General features: G+C 42.5%; 1 protein-coding gene across 2 annotated transcripts in view; it reads left to right on the forward strand.

Annotated features, from left to right (window-relative positions):
• The first annotated feature begins 1,973 nt into the window (after positions 1–1,973).
• Positions 1,974–19,152, forward strand: part of ABCA1 (ATP binding cassette subfamily A member 1) — a 92,144-nt gene continuing 74,965 nt past the window's right edge. The window contains exons 1-3 of one of the 2 annotated variants that reach the window (XM_036403023.2): positions 1,974–2,091; positions 2,445–2,523; positions 18,001–18,144. In XM_036403023.2, coding sequence (XP_036258916.1) covers positions 18,079–18,144 — 66 coding nt within the window. In that variant the 5' untranslated portion in view covers positions 1,974–2,091; positions 2,445–2,523; positions 18,001–18,078. The remainder of the gene's footprint in view (positions 2,092–2,444; positions 2,524–18,000; positions 18,145–19,152) is intronic. The other variant, XM_054517890.1, reaches the window with a different exon arrangement.

The raw sequence follows: 19,152 nt of genomic DNA on the forward strand, positions 1-19,152 counted from the left end.
AGTATTGACAGACCTATTTCCACTGAAGTTAAATCACTAATTCTTTAAAAAATTCCATCCAATATAACCTCTCTTTTAAACTCCTTTTTATGTGGGATGAGGCATAACGCTTTGTTGATTGTAAACGAAATATGCTCTTTCTCCCTGTGTTCTGACTAACCATGCAGAAATTCTTTGTTTTAGAATTTAAAATTACAATCCAGCAATGTTTGGAAATGTGTAAAATGCAAAGCTCTAGCATATGGTGAAAAACACACAGCTGCATTTATACACTAAATAAAGTCCTTGTTTTTATTTCAGTTTTATCACCAGATGAAGGTACAAACAGAATGAATCTGTTGAAGTCAGTGACATTATGTAGCAGTTACACTGGGGAAACCATGGTCAGAATCAGGAAATTTTTTTATTTTGTCCTGCCCTTAGCCCAATTGTGAGATGTTGACACACAGGTGCTGAGGAAGGAGCTAGGGTCACAGTGAAAATGAATGTGTCATTTTTATTCAGTGTAGAAGGGTCTGCATTATTAATTTGAATATTCACTGCTATCTATGATACTCCAGTGCATTATGTCAGATTACAATCTGCCTGAGCTCTCTGGAATTTGCTTTCAGGTATTTGTATTTCTGTGCCACTTGAAAAAAACACCATGCTGGTAGTCTGAGCATGGAAATAAAAGCCAGGAAACCTGAAGATATGGTTCCCTCAGTAACCATGTGTCATCCAGATTGCTCACAATAAGGCAAAGCATTAACAGCATGAACGAAAACATCAACCACTTCACTGCAGAAAAGAAATGGCAGTGCATTATGTCTGTAGAGGGAATCATAATTTAGAGTTGCCTGCCTTTTGTGCATTACTTGTTTTCATTCACAGAGCATTTTATGCCTTGAAAATGCACTTTCACAAATTGCACTGCATGATTCTATCAGGGCTCCTGATATGTAACAAGCAAAAAATTTGGAAGGGCTTGCATGATGGGTGATTTCTATGGGAGGACTTCATGTTGGAGGACACCTTCAGCAACCAGACAATATTGCTAAGACCAGGACATTATTCTGGTAAACAAAACACACTATCACTATTCACGGATTTTGTATTTGGAGCAGCTCAGCTTGCTCACTGTGAACTGTTAAAAATAATTTGAGACCTGTTTTTATAAAGTTTGTGAAGAGTTGTAAATTTCTCCATAAACTGACACAACTGGATTCATCCACATTTGTGCCTATCTATCCAAGTGTTACCTTTCACAGTTTCTTGCCTTTTTATTGCCGTAAGTCACGAGGAGTACAGGGCGTCTGGTCCTGTTGAAGCTGTTTATCATTGATTGATTCCTTTCAGGCCAACACTCTTGGTACACTGAGTACCTCCACAGCTGTACAGCTGAGGACGGATCTGTGCCCAGTTTGTACTGGCTCAGGAGATGCGGGAAGAGGTGCAGGCCTGGAGACGTGGGAGGCTGGAGCACACTCACTTCACAGGTAACTCCGTGCCGGGGTTTCTGCTCTTTCTTCCCACAGACCCCGGGAAGAGACGCCCGGGGGGCCGGCGCGGGAGGCAAGGCGAGGGGCTGGGATGCTTCTCGACGCACCTGGGTGAGCGAGTTTCACAAAAAGCAGCGAGTGCGGGTAGCTCACGGAGCGCCATCCCGCTGCACGGCGCCGGGGCGGACATACCCATGCTCGCAGTTTGTTTTTGGCTGCACTGTGCACGCCCACATGCAAATCGCCGCGCACTCCCCACCCTCCCAACAGCAGCCGCTGCCGAAGGAAAAGAAAAAAAAAGGGGGGAGGTGGGGAGGACAGGAGAGAAGAAAAAGAAGAAAGGAAAGAGCAAACAGAAAAGAGAAAAGGCGACGCGAGAAGACCCCGGAGGGAGGGGAGAAGCAATGTGCTGGGCGGCCCCGGCCGTGGAAGGGGCGGGCTAGCCCGCCGGGGGCAGCTCCGCGCCGCCCTATAAAAGGCCCTGCGGGGCGGGGGCGCCCGGTAGCGGCAGCGGGGCCGGCGTCGGGGCCGGGAGTGGAGCCGGAGGGGATCGCGGCGCGGAGCAGGCGGTGGCTCCCCTCGGGACCGACGGCGGCTGCCGGCCGGGGAGGTAGGCGGGGGCGGGGGGACGCGTCCCGGGCAGCTGTCGGGGAGGCTTCCCACTTGTACCCGCTCCGCCTGGAACGGGCGGCACAAAGCTAGAGAGAAAACGCAAATGAGTGGGGGTGAGGGGTGTGTGTGCTTTGTTATTGTCTTGGGGGGTTGTCTGTTTATTTTCTTACTGCTTTGGAATCTTTGTCTTCCGACGTGGTGCCACTCAATGTGCCGAGCCTGTCGGCAGCGCGGCTCGGAGGATGGTTTACGGCGTAGCGGTGCATCGGAGAGGGGCTGATAGTGTTTGTGTGTGTGTGAGGGGCGTGGTTGTATGTGCTTATGTTTTAAAAAACAGTTATTTTATTTTAGCTTATCCTGAGCGAGGCGACTCTGACTTGGCAGCGCTCACGGAGGGTGGCTCACCTTACCGCTGCCTCTCCTGGCCCCGGTGGGTGCTAGAAGATAACGGGAGGGTTTTCATTCCCTTTACTCCTACGTGAATCCTGTAAAGTCGGGGGGGGGGTGGGATAAGGGGAGGGCCTTGAGATGGAGGGGAGTGTAAAAATAAAAAATCGATGTGGCTGCCTTTGTGATGGGCAGGAGGCTCAGTTGTATGCAACAAATCCTGCTACTGCCTGCCAGACTGTTGTGAAGTCTGGAGTGCTACACTGCAACATATCATCAGGCTGTTGTTACAAAAGACGAGCTGCACAGCAGCCCAGATGCTTAAAACATGTCTGGAAAGATACTCGGATTCTAAATTAAAAGTCCTTATTAAACCCTACTTTTTCCTAGTTTTAACCAGACGTGTCCCCTTTCCCCCAGGCTGTTGGTCTGGGAGATTTTAAAGGCTGTACAAAAACATACTAATAGGATCAAAGTTGATTTCAAGTGTGTTGGAATAGACCTCGGAGAAGCCAGAGGGGTGTAAACGTATTCTAGATTAAAGCCTAAAATGAGTTGAACGTTTTTGAAAATTACTGCAATGGATTAATGCATTAAAATTTATTTTCACCTTTGAAAAAGAGTTGGTCCTTGTATTGCAGAGAAGAGCTATATCTTGGGGGTGTTCCATTAACAACAGATGGTCAAGCCTGCTGTCGAAGGGCTATTGTAATGGAGCAGTCTTGCTCAGATTTGAAAGGGGGTCATGGTAGTAAACATTCAGTGCAAATGTTTTTTGTGCTTGGTGCTTGTGGCACAGCTTGACTCCCTTACAAGTGAGAATGGCAACATATGCTTACAACTTTCCTGTCACTCAAATCAGTGCGCGATTCCGTGATGACACAGTAGGATATTAAGCTAAATGGGTAGTAACTGGGACTCTGCAGTGTTTTACTGATGCAACAGATAAAAATTATGTTGGTGAGTCTTCATTGTGCACATTTGAATTTTAATTTATGTAAGAGTGAGTAGGGTGACACAGGCTATATATCTGGTATGGGCAGGAGCTTGATGCCTTTACTCATGATATACCAAGCACATTGTTTCTCATAATCATAGTTTAGTAGGGCTGATTATGGTAAAAATTAGAAGTCAACCCTTAACAAAAAGATGGGGCTATAAGTTCGGCAGCACCGAACACTAGTGTTGCATAGTAGAATTTAAGTTGAACCTGTTGGGAATATTTAGCATTAAATAATAAAATATCTTTTTTTTTGGCTCATTGTAGGTATTCTGAAGGGGTTACTAGCTGGTCTCTGGGCTACAAGAAATCACAATTTGCTATAATTTGTCATTAGAATGTAATAATCCAGCAGCTAGCCCAAAACTATTTACAGTAACTTTCCCCCAGTAAATTGTTGCTGAAGGACTTGTTGCCATATGATAGATGACATAAACACCTTGGGTGCAGCTATATGTAAGATTTTAGTGTTCCTAGGAGTCATGATAATCTTTCGGATATTAGTTCCAAATTTCCTCTGGATAGAGCCGCATAGCAGTGCAAGCAAGTATGTTGAAAGTTTCGTAATGGCATAGAGGCTGAGGCACATTTATAAATCAGTGTGCCATAGGCAGCTGCTAGCAAACATTTTTTGTAATGCTAAATTTTTTTCAAACTCAGACATCACTCAGTGATGGTGTGGTGGTATTGGTGTGAAGAGAGAGAGACTTACTCACAGAGACTTACTTGATATGGTACCAGATTTGGTATATATCATTCAGAAATAAGCCTTAGTGACTTAAACAAAGTAACAGGGGATGTTCTATGCAGATTCTGTGTTGAAGCATTCTCACCTGTTAATCAAGTGTAATACACACATTTCAGGAAGGAATTCTTCCCTTGCCTACATTTCTGCAAGGCTTTTCTCTCACCATTGAGTTAATCTGGCAGAGTTAGACTCACAAAGACAGAGCAGGAGGAGGATTGGTACTGAACTCATCCATCTGTAGCCAAATGCGATCAGCTCTGCTAGTGTTTGTTATGTGCATTGCACCATGCAGGCACAGTATTTCTTAGGGTGTGGTTTCTCCAGAATTTTAATCAGAGTAATTGAAGGTTGCTAGTGAGCTAGTAATGGACCTGCTTCATTTCCCCTGGTCTACCTATTCTTTTCTCTCTCTGTCTGTTTCATCCTTTGCGCAGGCACTGGAGTTCACCAGCCCAGAGTGAGTAATTGGAAAAAAACTCTCCTCTTTTTGCATGATGGTTTTTTGTTTGTTTGTTTGTTTTTTCACCCCAGCATCCTGTGTTCAGAGTCTTCTCATGGCTTTGTGAGCACTGGTGCCAGCACAAAGATGATGACAGAAGGGAGCAGAGGGGGACCCAAACTACCACTTTGTTTGAGTAACCTTGAAGCAGGCACCCTCAGTGTTTATGTAGGTCTTCTAGGCTGGGCAACACACCAAATCCTGAAATAAGTCCAGAGGCCATGGCTGACCAAACATCATGCTTCTCTTTTGCTGGTTATTCTTGATGACTCCTGTGAGAGGAGCTAGAGTCAGGGTTTACTATGTTTAGTAAAAGACATTTTTATGTGTAAGATCCATTTTCCTTGATTATCTGAGACTGCTAGGGACTCTGCTTGCTTTCTTCAGGTCTGGCATAGAAGAAATTCACTCTCTCTAAGAGTATTTCATATTTATGCCAGCTAAGGGTTTGAATTCTGAGTGCTAGAAACTTTTTTAGTGTAGTTGATGAACATGCACATCTGCAGTTGCTGATATTAAGAGTATAGATAAAAAATACTATGGTAAGATTCTGCTTCTAGTGTTTAAAATATGATGACCACAGAAAAACCCAAAAGTTAAAATGTCTCATTCTGTAACTGCATGTCTTGCTTGTGTTGATTACACAAAAGTAATACCGATAATTCAGAAGAAATACTATGACTAAAACTACTGAATGGAGTACCAAAAGTACCCTATTCCCTTTCTTTAAAATACTTGGCAGCAAAGCTAGTCCTGTCTTTTTTGCATTTTTGACTGGGAGAAAAAGTATTTTTGCTTGCTTCAATGACCAAGAGGGAGACAGAGTAGGATGGAAAACTGTTGATGCAGCTTTTCTGACTCAACAGTCTAACACTGTAGGAAAAATGGGAGCATTCAGATCTTTATTTGTGGGTTATTAGCAAAAAAGCTTGATCATAGGTAATAAAAATGCATGTCCGTTTGAATGCCATTAAGTATCCACATACAAGCTGACCTTTTTCCTCTGCTATTTTTCTGGAGGAGTGTTGCTTAGCAGAGCTCTGTCTAATGCAATGGGATTGGTTTGCGTGGTGCTGACTTTGTTAGAGAACAATTGGAGTTGGAGAAAAAGGAGAGCAAAGAGCCTTTCTAAGATTGTTCTGGCTTGGGCTAGATAGCAAGGCTGTTCTCTGTGAAAGAACAAAGTTTGAGCCTTTTACCACACAGTTCAGAGATCATTCTGGGGATCTGGTTTCCTTTTTAGCAAATAGCAGGCAGGGTTGTGTGGAGGTGGCCAAAACCTCTTAGCACTCTACTCACTTGACTCTGAAACAACTTGCAGTTTACTGGTCTGTTTCCAAATGTGTGGTTGTTCTTGGGAGCAAGCAAGCCATGCAGCTAATTCATTAGCATAGTACTTGTTAAATTGATAAAGCTCAAAATTATGCCACCTGGAAGGTGTTGGAGCAGCAGTTTTGGTGATGTAGGTGACAAGAGCAAGGTTAGGGACCAGGAAAACTTGGATCCCAGCACCTCTGCCCTTCTTGTGATGACTTGACTGTTTCCTCTTATCTACTTTCACTTATGTTCTAGTAATAGCATTACAAAGTTTATACTCTTTATGGTAGAAGTCAGAGCGTTCTTTCTCATATTCAGCAGGTAACACATCTTTTTTAGAAGATGTCAGGCTCTGTTGCTAGTGCCAGCAACAGCTGGCAGCAAGTGCCAGCAAGCTGGGTTTAAGTCCAATGTTTTTAGAGATATGCCTGTTTTTACAATTGAATTTTTGGGCCTAAAAAAGAAACGAGCAAGTGCTAGTACAGGAGCCAAAGTTCAAAATCTACTCTTCCTCTGAATGTGATGTTCTTATTTAATAAACTTAATTGAATGGATCCTGCATTTGTATTTTTATTCTGCCAATGGGAAAAATGCTTTTTATTAAATTTATTTGTTTTAAGGTAATTTAGATATTTTAATGATTCTTTACCCTATTAAATCAGAGTAGCAATTCTTACTGCTTTGCTTCCCATCTCTCTCAAATCTATATTTAAATATTCATGCTAAAGTAAGCAATAAGAGGTTTTCTACTGTGTTTGGAGAGATCTGGACTCAGTCTTTTCTTTTAGCAAACTAATACAATCACCTGTCTGCCATCAGTTTTCATATTTCTTCACAGATTTTATTTTTCCCAGATAACTTTTGTTATTCTTCTGATTGTCAGCCATGTCTCCCAGAGCTGCATTCCACATTCTTGTGACCTACTCTTAATATTTGTCTCTACATCTATCCTCCCAATTACGTTCATATATATAAAACCAGATATAATTGCAAAATGTCTGTTGCAGTGTGCTTTGGCTCCAGTGGAACTTGCTCAACACTATTAAGGATATTCTAAACTTAATGTAAAAAATGTATGTTTTGAATCCTATATCCATAAAAAACTTGCAAAATTTATTTTTACTCACCTCCCTCTCTTGTAAGCTTATTGTTTTTTCCATTTTATTCTACTTCTGCACTTGCCTGCTGTTTGGAGTCATTTGGTTGAAATTTAGTTGACAACAGCTCTTCAGCTATGTTTAGTCCCTTGAAGCTTTAGGAGCAAACTAATGGAGCTCCATCTGGAAAATATTTCTGAATTGTGAGGTGGAGCTTAGGACTTGCACAGATTCTGCCGTCCTTCCTTCCTGGATATGTCTGGCATGATGTTGAATTAGGTGTATATTAGCCTGCTTTGCATGGCTTTTACTGCCATGCTCCCCCTAAGGATTGAAGCTTCAGTGGCAGGGGAAGCAGCTGGAGCTTAAGAGTAGAAAGTGTGAGTAACAACTACTTGCTCTGTCGATCAGCCAAAAAGGGGAGGATTTTCACATGCTTTCTGGCAGTGCTCTGAGCTTACTGCCCTGTGCCACACCTGACTCAGCAGGTATGTGGGGTGCCTTATCATGTGTGCCAGCTATTTTCATATTCTTCTATGAATAACTTTAGAGATAGTGATTATTGAAGTCTATATGCGTTGCCAAGGTTGATCATAAATTCATTGCTCTTCATAGAGTCTTCTGACACTCACTGATTTCAAAAGTACTTAGGCATCTCTTTATCACTTTAGTGGATTACCATCTCCCATATCAGCACAGCTGGATGGTAGCTATGTGGGAGCTGAGGCCTTATTGTAGGCTTTACAGACTCCAGCTCTGCTCAAGCTCACAATGGCTGCTAAATACTGACTTTGCCGGTTTATTGCTTTCTTTCATCAGTGTCATTTCCTTTCATTGTGCTAGAGGCTTTTTTTTGGCTGATGTTTTTCTGCATATTTCAGGGATATTTTTGTTTTGTTTGCTGTTACTTATAGCTGTGCCACAGATATCATTGCAATTGTGTAAATATCAAGTTTAACTGACATCTTATTCTTTTTGCCTCTGAATCTCAAAGGCACCGCTGTGATGTTCTCTACACTATAAGCCATGTTGTGTTCTGTTCTGTTACTGAAAACATGCACTGGTTTATGGCATGATGTTCCCAAATGGAAAAGATGGAGAGGAAAATAACACTACAGTTTCTTTTGATGTTACAGGGTAGGCATACACTCAAACTGCAGTTTAATCTTGTGCTGAACACCGTTGGTGTCCTTGTCTTGTCCCAAGATAGACAGCAAGATGTAGGAGAAGTCGCTCCTTTCCGAAAAAGTCCTTATGAATGTGATGATAAAGGCCACAAGGCTTCATAACTTTGCTTAGCAGAAGATAGAAATATGCCAGATGCTTCAGTGGCACTGCAGTAGTGCCACATCATGGAGTGCCAGTCAGTGGTGTACTTTTTAAAACCAGGTATCTGTCTGATTAATGTGATTCAGTGACCAGAATGTTCTGCAGGAGGGGTGGTGGTTGAAAGCGTTTCCAAACATTGAGCATGTGGATTTCATTTGGGAAAAGCTGCTTTCTTGGGGAGGTTGTGTCTTCCTTCTCCCCTTTGTGATTGCTGCCAAGTGGAAAGGTACTTTTTGCAGTGTGAAATTCTTTACCCCTTTTTCCTAGTTGCAATTATATCGTCCTTCAACAGGATATGTCAAAAGCTGGAAAATTGACTGGGGATGTGTAGCACAGCTTTTTGCAAACTGTGTGCTGATGATACTATACTCACTCAGAAATCAAAGCTTAATGACATGAATTGAGCTCAAATGTTGCAATTATTATTTTAGCAGGATGTTCTATTATTTCTACATTCCACTAGAAAAGAGCCATTCTATGAGAGCCAAAAAAAAAACCCCATCTGCTAATATGGACTATGGAGTTTTGGACATTGGCCGTGATAAAGCAAATCACATTTTGTGTTTGTTTTTGCCAAAGAATGGACTAGGTTCTTGCCTTTTTTTTCATCCACGGGCAAAGTAGGGGACACTCAGTGTAATGTTGGAAGTTGAAATGCTTCACGTATTTCACAACCTTCTAGTGGAAGCTGGTTTTTTTTGTTTTTTTTTTTTTTGTAAAATAGATGACTGCATTTCATCTTGCGTATTATACTTGACCCTTAAGCAATCCTCTTGCCTAAGTGCATACCACAGTCCTTTGCATGTGCATCCCTTAGGGTAAGTCCAGCTATGGTGCATGCAAACTTGACATCTTCCATTGCATTGGAGTTGTGCTTGTTTTCATCAATGAGCCCTCTATAAGCATGCTAGAAGTAATGAGAACCAGTTGTTGTGGTCATTCTGGTAGGCAGATATTGCTGACTTGTGACAGGTTTTTCAAAATTACTTGGGATGTTGTGTCACAAGGGAAGGTTGTAAAGCAGCAGTCATTTTTGAAAACGTGCATGTGCGTAAATGGTTTAAGGAGGCACTAAGGGCTCTGAAAAATGTAGTCCAGTCTTTATTATGGAGCAGTTTGTAAGCTAGTATTTTCCTCTGTGATGAAGTGTCCCATTTGATTTTTTTTTTCTGATTGGTAATGATAGGCCCACACCAGTGTCTCAGAAATATATCCTAGGAGTTTGGCTTTGACAGGAGAGGCAAGTTAAGATACTCTGAACAGTTTAAGACCATGAATATCAGTGCTCATTGTATTAATTTTGGGCCAGGTCTTTCAAAATTATCATCTGCTTATCTGTTCGTAGTGGAGCATTCAGAACTCAGCACATAATATACTGACTTATGAAATACCTATTTGCTCAGTTCTCATGCCAGGGCTATATAACTTTAGAAGCCCCTTGCCATTTTGCCTAAAGAGTTGGGAAGTTAGATTTCTGCTCCTGACATGCCATTGTGTTGACCTCAAGTCATTTCAGAGCAGGATCCAGGCTGGCTTCTCTGTGTAGTACTTTGTGCAGCAAGTAGAACCTAATACTGGGCTTCTGTCACTAGTTGTTTTCATAGCAGCAGTTCAAGCAGGTTCTGAACAAGTATTTTATTGTTGGCCTATGCTGAAATAAGTCCTTTTCCATTGATGGTCATCAATATTCTGTGAGGTTGGAGCCTCCTTAAGTAACAATGTGAAATTATTTATTTGGTGTTTTGTGGTGGTATGCATGCTGCCATAAGGGCTCTGTGTCTTCAAACCAGAGGTGGCAGGTTGCTAGAGGTAATCCATGAGCCTGCTTCATCAGCTTTCTGATATTTTGTCATTAGCCTTTAAAAGTTGGTTTTACCAAATTTTACATGCTCCTCAAGGAGGGAAAACAAATTCAGCTGGATGGCCATGTTGAAAGTCATTTACCAGTTGCCTTCAGTATTAGTAAGCACTGGAGAACAAGACTGTTTACTACCTAACTCAAGTCAGTGTGGGAAGTAAACCAGTAGCGGATCTTGCCAAGAACCACCACTAAAATACTGTTGTTCGTCACCCTAATCAAATTCTTTTCTGCTGACCCAGAAGCTCTCCAATCACATTGCTAGGAACAAGGAGTTGGTGTAAGCTCTGTGACATGACCTGGGTGATTTTGAAGAGGAAAGCACTCCTCACTGAAGAGCTCTTTAGATGGAATAGAAAACTTTGTGTCCCTTATGCATTTGGCAAAAGGGAAAGAAATGCCCTCTGTGGAGAGATTATGAAAGACCAGCTTTTAGTGTCTGTGTGCCTCCAGTGATAACGATCCTGTGTCCCAGGCAAGAGCCCATAGGTCCAAAGCTCACACCTCCACTGCTGATCCTGCACTGGTTGTGTCTGCTACAGACTCCAACGGTGCTTAAGCCAGGAGACGGACGTGTGGGATCTGATGGTTTCATTCTAATCTCTGCTTTTGCTTGCTTGTGGCCTTAGGTGAGTTGACTGAACTCTGTGCTGCTAATGCTTTTTATGGCACCTTTTGCAACCTATTTCAGGCTCTTTGGTTTAAAAGATTACTTTAAAAGATTGGCACTGTTATTTGTATTAAATTGTCATTGTTCAGGTGGCAGTTTCACCTCTTTCCTAGAGCTCCAGTAGATGTCATAAGTTTTTTGACTGCTTGGAAGCTTTAGTGATGGGGATGCCAGCTTTGTTTCTTTGTGTTTTGCAAGCTTAGTGTGACTTTAGGTCAGAGAATGGACGTTACTTTTGATTCTTTATTCACTGTTTCCACTGTCTGCTGGGGATTTTATGTCCAATTAGGTCTCTAGCAGCAGGACAAAAATGGCTTGCACTTCTCCACAGCTGCTCTTTATCTAACCTAATCTTAACATAATTGGGATCAATACTGTTTTTCTCCTTCTAGTTACAGCTACTGTGCTGGAAGAAGGGAAATCCTGCTATTCGGCAGAGAAGTGGCCAAGGCGCTACACCTTGATTTGGGAGACTTGAGGATTTTGTTCTGGACTCTAGACTTAACTCTACTATACGAGTGCCCATCCAGGCCACTAGTCCTCTGGTGGTTTGTCTTGTGTAGATCAGTGTAGTGGTTTTGGTTCACCAATTTAAGATTTCCTGGCCAATGCACCAGTTAACGTTGTGTGTTCGGTGCTGGCCAAATGTTAGTGCCCTCATTAGAATAAACTTAATCATTTCTTGCTGTGAGATAGGATTAGGAGGAAGGCAAAACAGGCTCAAAACTTTAAAAGGGTATAAAGAAAACTTTATTAACAGTAACTAAAAGAAAGAATAATAAGAATCAGAATAAAACCTTTAGAACACTTCTCCCCCCCCCTCCACACACCCTCTTTTCTTTGTCACTGAGAATGTAAAGAGAGAGAACTTGGGACTTCTAAGTCAGTTCTGTTCTAGAACAGAAAACTCTAGAGTCTTTCTTCAGTTCACTTAGGGAGAGGATTTCTCTTGCCATAACATGGAAACTTTTCTACAAAACCAGTTCTCTTGTAGCTTTTAATTTCCATGAATAGCAGCTGCCCAGGAATCTGCAATCATGAAATCCCTCCCATCTTTCACAGCCTTTCCACAGCTGCATTTATGGGCCAACTTATGGGGTACTATTTTAAAGATGACCTGTTCAAGAGCAAAGGTTCTCTTTATCTATCTCTGAGATCATCATCATCTCTGGGAACAGAGGTCTTCTTTTTCCTTGGGGGCAGAGGGTCTTCATCACTCTTCTCTCTCTGTTCAAACTTCTCATGGGATCACAGCTACTTTAACATCTGCTTGCTTTAGCCTAGATGCCTGTGCTCATATCTTCAAACATTTCATCTCCCCATACTTTTCAATGAGTTGTAGGGAAAAAGACTCTGATGTATCAATTATATTCTTCTCCATAGCCTTACAGAGGATTTCAGCCTGAACTTAAGGCATCTCCTCATTCTCCTTCCATCTGGGACTTGACTCTTTCTTCATTGATCTTGGTGTCTTTATGTTGTTCCTCTGCATGTCTTGACTCTGTCCTTTTCTCTCACTCGAGGGAGGATTGAAGGTCTAAGTCTCATTTATGCGTTGAAAGAGTGAGTATCTCGCTCAGGGCCTGCTGATGGTCACACAATCCTTGCGGGGCCGTGGATGAAGCAGTCGTGGTGATGGATTTTCAGGCCGCACTGGGGCTGTGTCAGCCGCATGGCTGGTGTCCGGCCCCTGCTGCGCTCAGTTCCAGCCGCAGGGCCGCCTCTGGCCTCAGGCGCAGGATGCCCACCCTGCGGGGACAGGATGTTAACAGCGTGGCATGGCCCTGCCCTGGCCGGCCCCACGGCCTCCCCTCCCCCGCCGGCCGGCGGGCTGCGAGGGGGCAAGATCTCCCTCCAGAAGCCGGAAGAGAGCTTTTCCCGGGCTTTGTTCGTCTTCAGTGTGTGTGTTCGCAGAGGCGTGTTCAGCTTTCTAGTGGTTTAACAAAGTGTCAGTAGTCAAAACTAGCTACTGATTGGTTTTGTCGGGCACAGAGGAAAGAGTTAGCAGCTTCTCTGAGAAAATCGCTCCCGTGACTGGCTTCTTCCCTCCTCCCCAAATATCAATTAATGCAAAACCAGCACAATCAGAATGTCAGTTCATGAGTGAGGCCCTTCTGACCTGCCTTCATATCCACGGTCCTGAGAGGGATCTGCTCTCCACTGAGGGCATACAGATCACTGGGGGACTCTAGATCTGGTATTTGCAGAATTCACATGGCTCATGATATTGTTTCCTTCACAGAATGCAGCTCGACACTACCTAAAACAAATTAAATGTCAAGAGATTTATCAGCGTTCAAAAAGAGGATTGTATTTCTGCAGAAATCCAATGTTTGTTTTAGTCGCTTCTTTTCTTCCAAAATGAGTCTCATTTGACTTGATACTTGTATAGACAAGATCTACTGGAGTTAAGCAGATGTAGAAATTTTTTGTCTGGGGCAGGAAGCAGAAGTGCTAGATCGTGTCTGCTTGTGAGAAAGTGCTGGCTCCTGTAGCTCACAAGGGCATCATGTGTAGCTGTTAGATTTGTACTCTCCATGGCCACTTGATCTGTGGAAAGTTGCCAGTGGTGGTAGCTTCTGCGATAAGGAAAATGTGACTTAAAGGATGAGGGCTGCTAGCTAATTTCATGAAGTCCACTGAACCTTCCATCAACTGGTGAAAGATTTTTAGACCTGCTGACAAGGACTTAGTTTAAATAGTGTATATTGTCTATAGTGTCTTGCCAGACCCCTGAAATGTTCCAGTCTTGTAAGGTTTTGTAAGTTCACTTTGTTCCCTCTTGAAATAGTGATTTAATTTTTTTTTCTCTAGGGGAAAGGTTTTTTTGCTTTCCCAAAGAAAGCAAACAGCTGCATTGTTTGCAGAAAGCCGCTTTTGAAGGCTATTTTATGTTTACTTAGTAGAGACACCAGGCAAGGGGGTGGAGAACTGATTTTCTGCCACTTGAGCATTTTACTTTCTAAATCTACAGTTATAAAGGGGTTAGGTTTGGAGACTGTTGGTATACCAGCTAATGGACTTTTCAACAGCCATTCTACTTTGAAATAGTGGCTAGCACCCTTTCTAGAAAGAAAGGGCTGGCCAAAGGATGTATTTCATTGCCATCATTTTCAGAGGTTGCCCTGTAGCCTAACTTTCTCTTGAGTAATTTTCTGAATTGCAGAAAATGAGATGAAATTGCAGCTGTGTAGGTCTGGAGGCTGTTCAGGGTTTCTGCAGCAGGGCGAAATGTCATGTGGAGGGAGTCTTCTGCAAAGGCAGATCATGGAACAAGTGCATGTAATCTGTGCTTTTAATTGTGTGGGTGGGTATTGAGCTATGGTACTTCATTCACAGGAAAACTAATGCTATGGGGATGGATTCCTGCAGCTTTTCATACTCTAGACAGAAAGCAGTATTTCTGCTTCAGGGAGTTCTGGGTGAGTGTCAGGAGTGATCACTGATAGCTGCTGTTGGCTCAAAATTTTACACACATAAGACATAAAAGCAATCATTGGAAACCAACAGAGTTTTGGCACTGCAGCACTAAATGGCAAGTTGTATTTCCCAGATGTGTTCAACTTATCAGACTGGTCTGATGTGGAGATAAAGTCGGACTTCACTTTTAACCAAGTTGGAAGTATTGGGTTGATGAGTTCTCTGCATCTCTGGCTTACACAGTTCTTGCCTATTGTGAGCTGGAAGAACATCTGAAAGGATGCTCAGCCATTTTCCTATGGTATTAGTTTGCTGAGTGCTTTCTGATGGATTAGTTATTCAAGTGAACCTTTTGTCAGCAGTATGCCAAGTATGTCAGCCTCTGGATGAAAATCAGAGGTGACTACTAACAAACCTGTTCCTTGGTGTGTAACAGATACTGACTGGGGCATACAGTGTCATTGCAGCTGTCACCTGGCATGGCTGGAAGAACTGGATATGCTTCAGGCTCAGGTGTTGTGCTCTTGGTTATTAATCCACTGTTAGGCTCCATGCCCTACTTTAATGCAGGGATTTAGCTGGTATGCCTACATCTGGACAGTCCTTAAAAGTCGGTATTTTTATGTCATTTAAAACTTTTGTCCAGGCAGAACAGGCCAGATCATTTGCTTTGTTCTGCTTAACTCCAGAGAGCTGAAGTTCAAGCAGGTTGCACAGCTGAGTCTTCCTGGCTGTGCATGCTTCTGGCTGGTCAGCTGAGATGAGTTAAATGATGAAATAGGTGGCCTTAGCTCACTACAGTTTGCTAATGTGAAGGTGAATGTTACAGCCTCTATAAAGCAGTATTTCCATGTTCTGGATCCTGTGGACTGACTGCAGTTGCAAGGGATCAGTATCTGAATTTTCACTGATGTGCATTAAACCAGGTACCCTTTGATTTGCTCATTCCAGACTGGTTGAACTTCTGTTTTGCCTCTGTGTGGGGTATTAAGGTGTGGGAGTAGGATCTAATTCCATTGATGAGAACACCAAAAGTCCCTTTGACTCTTCATGGGATACCTTTTGTACTCTTCCTGTGGCACTTTATTCTTATGGGTTTTGTTGTTTAGCTTTAATTTCTGGAAAACATTGGAAATTAGGGTTTTTTTCAGAGATTTAATGATATTGGGGGCCTGAGAATGAAGTATGGAGTGGGTACTCTGAACACCCTTCTGAAGATAAAAAAACAGCTGTTGCATAACTACCCGTAACTGTTAGAAGGCTGTGCAGTCTCTTCCATACTTCTGTATGCCAAACTTGTGCCGTGGCTGCAGGCTCAGGCAGCAAAGATTGTTTGGTGGCTTGGTGGAGAGCACAAAAAATCAAATGGAGGTCTTTGACCCACAGACCAGCACTGGTATCCTTGTGGAAAAACGCATGAAAAGAGCAATTATCTTCGTGTTCTTAAAAACATTTGGTACCAGATTATTGGTCGGGAAGTGCCTGTGTACTATGTGAGAAGTAATCTAGGTTTCTCTTTAGAGTGAGTAAAAGCATTGCCAAATCCCCCAAATACTATTCAGAAACGTAAGGGGTGGAGGTAGTACAAAGGAGAGGTAACAATATTCCCTACTTAGCTATGTTGCTAGGTTGATTGCAGCTTTAGATATGTAATATTGACATCAAGAGGAGGTGCTTCAAAGATCTCCCTCCCCATATCCAAGGCTGTGAGCAGAGGGGTGCTTTAGGTCCGTGAGTATGGATGCAGTCATCAGCCAGGATTTGTCATCTGAGATTCTCCTCAAAGGGCAGGCTTTTTCCCTGCTGTGGATGTGCCAGTAGCCTGACAAGTGCCTTTCCCTAAGTATACCTGGGAATTCATGGTCTACCAGCCAGATGTGCATGCATCTGCAATGTGTTAGTGTCAGGGTGATCCAGCCAGCAGGATGCACTGGGTAGGGAAGGATGGCTGTCCTGCCTGATGAGTTGGGCATCCCTCTGTGAAAGAGTGTCTGTGGAGGTCCTGTCAGTGAGTTAGAGCAGCACCTGGCAGAGGTTAAGGGGCCCATGCTGACTGTACGCTCCACTGCTGGAGTGCTGGTATGAGGTTCAGTTTGTAAGGTTTTGTAGGCATCTGTTATTGCTCCATGGTTCACTGTACTGGTGTGAAGAAGCACTGTTGACCTGTTGTGATTCTACAGTATAATCATCTACGGAACTCGTTTATTAGGTTTATTTTTGTTAGTCATGTTAGAGAATTTTTTTTGTAACACAGACCTACATTATTAAGAGACAGGTTTTTAATCTGCAAGTCATTGTAGTAATGGAATTTACTTTTGAATAAGACTTAAAGATGACAATTGTTCATCATCTCAAAGCTCACATCCTTAATTTTTCATCTAATCTTACTCCAGTGTAGGTCTGGCCAGAGAATTTCCTGAGGAGGTCTTATGTTCCTAACGCATTTACGTATTTTTGGTAATCTTTTCAATGCTGTTTGCAATCAGACATGCAACTCTGAATCTTAGGGCTAGGATACTCTTATGTGGGACACCAGAATCAAAAGCGTGTGTGTTCCCAATTTAACAGGTGTTGGAAAGGGTTATTCTCTTGGTGTGTGTTTGAATCAATTGCTAGTTGTCCTCTTAATGCTGATTCTGTCAACTGAGTGTATTCAGGTACATAAATCAGAATTAATTTAATGTGGATTAACTAAGTTCCTGTGCAGACACTTGCTCAGGATTCAACTGCTCTTAATTTGAAGTGGCCTTAAAATTCAGAAGTAAATTAAGATATGCTGAATTAATTCTGGAAAAAAGGTGTAATGACTAACTAATATAGTGGAAGCTCACCTTAGAGCTTTAAGATTGAGCCTTGCTGGAAAGATATGTGTACCAAGCTCTATACTATGCTTTTATTAATTGCCACCAAAGAGAATAATTTTTTTAAATAATTAATTTTTTTTAATCCCATGTGCTCTTGTACTGTAGCAAGACAGACACTTAATGCACAACAATTTTCCATTTACTTAATCTAAATTCTAACAATTCTAACATCCTTCTTAGTCACCTTCAAGGGAATGGGCATTTCTCCCTTGCCTGTTAAATGCACAATAGTTTTGCCTACAAGCAGTGTTGACTATACTTCAAAATAAAGATTTTCCTAATTTAGCAGACAGCTTTCCACCATAATAAAAGTGTATATGGAAAGAGGCTTTAAGGAAAAGTATTGAATTGTATGGTTCAGTGTTATTTGGAAGAATCTTTAAATAATTTTTCAAAGCCTCTTACTTATTCTCATTCTGGGCTGTCCTTGCTCTTGGAATTTCTGGGGCAAAAAATAAGAGAATAGTATTGCAAACCTCTTTTTCTGCTTTGGAGCTCTGAGGTAAGAAACAGTGAGTCTAAATCTGAGCTTACTGAAACCCATGAGACTTGGCTGGAGAGCATGGGGTAAGAAAGAAGGCAGTGGGGTGTTCCCTGAAGGGGCTGCAAGGTCACAGGGTGCAGCCTCTTGTCTTTCCCCTTCTTGTTGCCTTTTCTGTTTTGAATGGCAAAACTTTTGCCTTCCAACTTTTTTTCTGTTTTTCTTTTCTTTCACTAGTTAATGCCTGGCCACAACATCTGTACTGTGTACTGCTGCTGCTACATAAAGGGAGCTTCTAGGCTTTGCTGAAGGAAGATGGCTTTCTGGACACAGCTGGGATTGCTGCTATGGAAGAACTTTACCTATAGAAGAAGACAGACTGTAAGTACTAGCCCAAGGGTGTTTTGAGATCTTAAGTTACAGTCTTGCAGCTTGCATGACTATACAGCTTTTCAAGAAAAACAGGGAAACATCCTGTGTCTTACTTAATGTTCATCCTTTAGTGTTCCCTGGCCGAACAACAGGTCTGGCTTTGGAAAGACCCTATTCAAACTGGAGAGTGTGGTGGGTGGACAGAAACCAGAGGGCTTGAAGGTGCTCAAGACTTCTGTCCTGAATTCCAGTGTGAGAGAGTGTTGGAGTACTGAAACACTGGTGTAAGATCAGGCAAAGAGGGTGCATGACTGCTGTGTGCAGCAAAATAGATGTGAAATGAAAACCCATGCTGAGACCTGCTCCGCTCTGTGGGTGAGACATTGCCAGGCTGCAGTGATGTGCCCGTGAATCTAAAACCTTTTGAATGCTGCAAGCTGCAACAATGGCAACAAAATCCTGCCACTTCCTAATGGCAGAAGTGGCAGAGGCAATAGCAGACATCTCCAGTCACTTCATTCATTGAGAGTATCCCAAACCTGCTATGTAACTTTACAACAGAAGATATAGATTAGGTGGATGGCATGAAACATGTTCTTGTATCAGCATGAGGATAAACCCAGGTAACTGATGTTCTTCTGCCAAGGTGTGGAACAGTGTGGAAATTTACCTGTTAAGAATAGACAATACATAAGAAGAATTTTTCCTTGTGGTAAAAAGGGCACAGGAGTGTGGATCCAGTATGGTGTTCTTAAAATTCTTTTGCCTTAAGATTGAGACCTCATAGGATTGAGACCTCTTGCAAGCAGCTAAAAGTCTGAGAAAGGTTTAGGAAATACCTGTGTTGGACAAGGGCATTATTTGTGCCAACAGGTTTGTTCAGAGGATCTGGCCTGTTAGATCTGACCTTGAGGAGGTGTCAGTAGGGAATGTGAAAGGAACGTAAGTGACTGAAGTGTTGAGTGGAAAGTGGTCTCTGATAAGCTTTCTGAACCCTTCAAATGTCAGGATGCTTGC

The sequence above is a fragment of the Molothrus ater genome, chromosome Z (assembly GCF_012460135.2).
Source record: "Molothrus ater isolate BHLD 08-10-18 breed brown headed cowbird chromosome Z, BPBGC_Mater_1.1, whole genome shotgun sequence".
NCBI classification, from domain to species: domain Eukaryota; kingdom Metazoa; phylum Chordata; class Aves; order Passeriformes; family Icteridae; genus Molothrus; species Molothrus ater.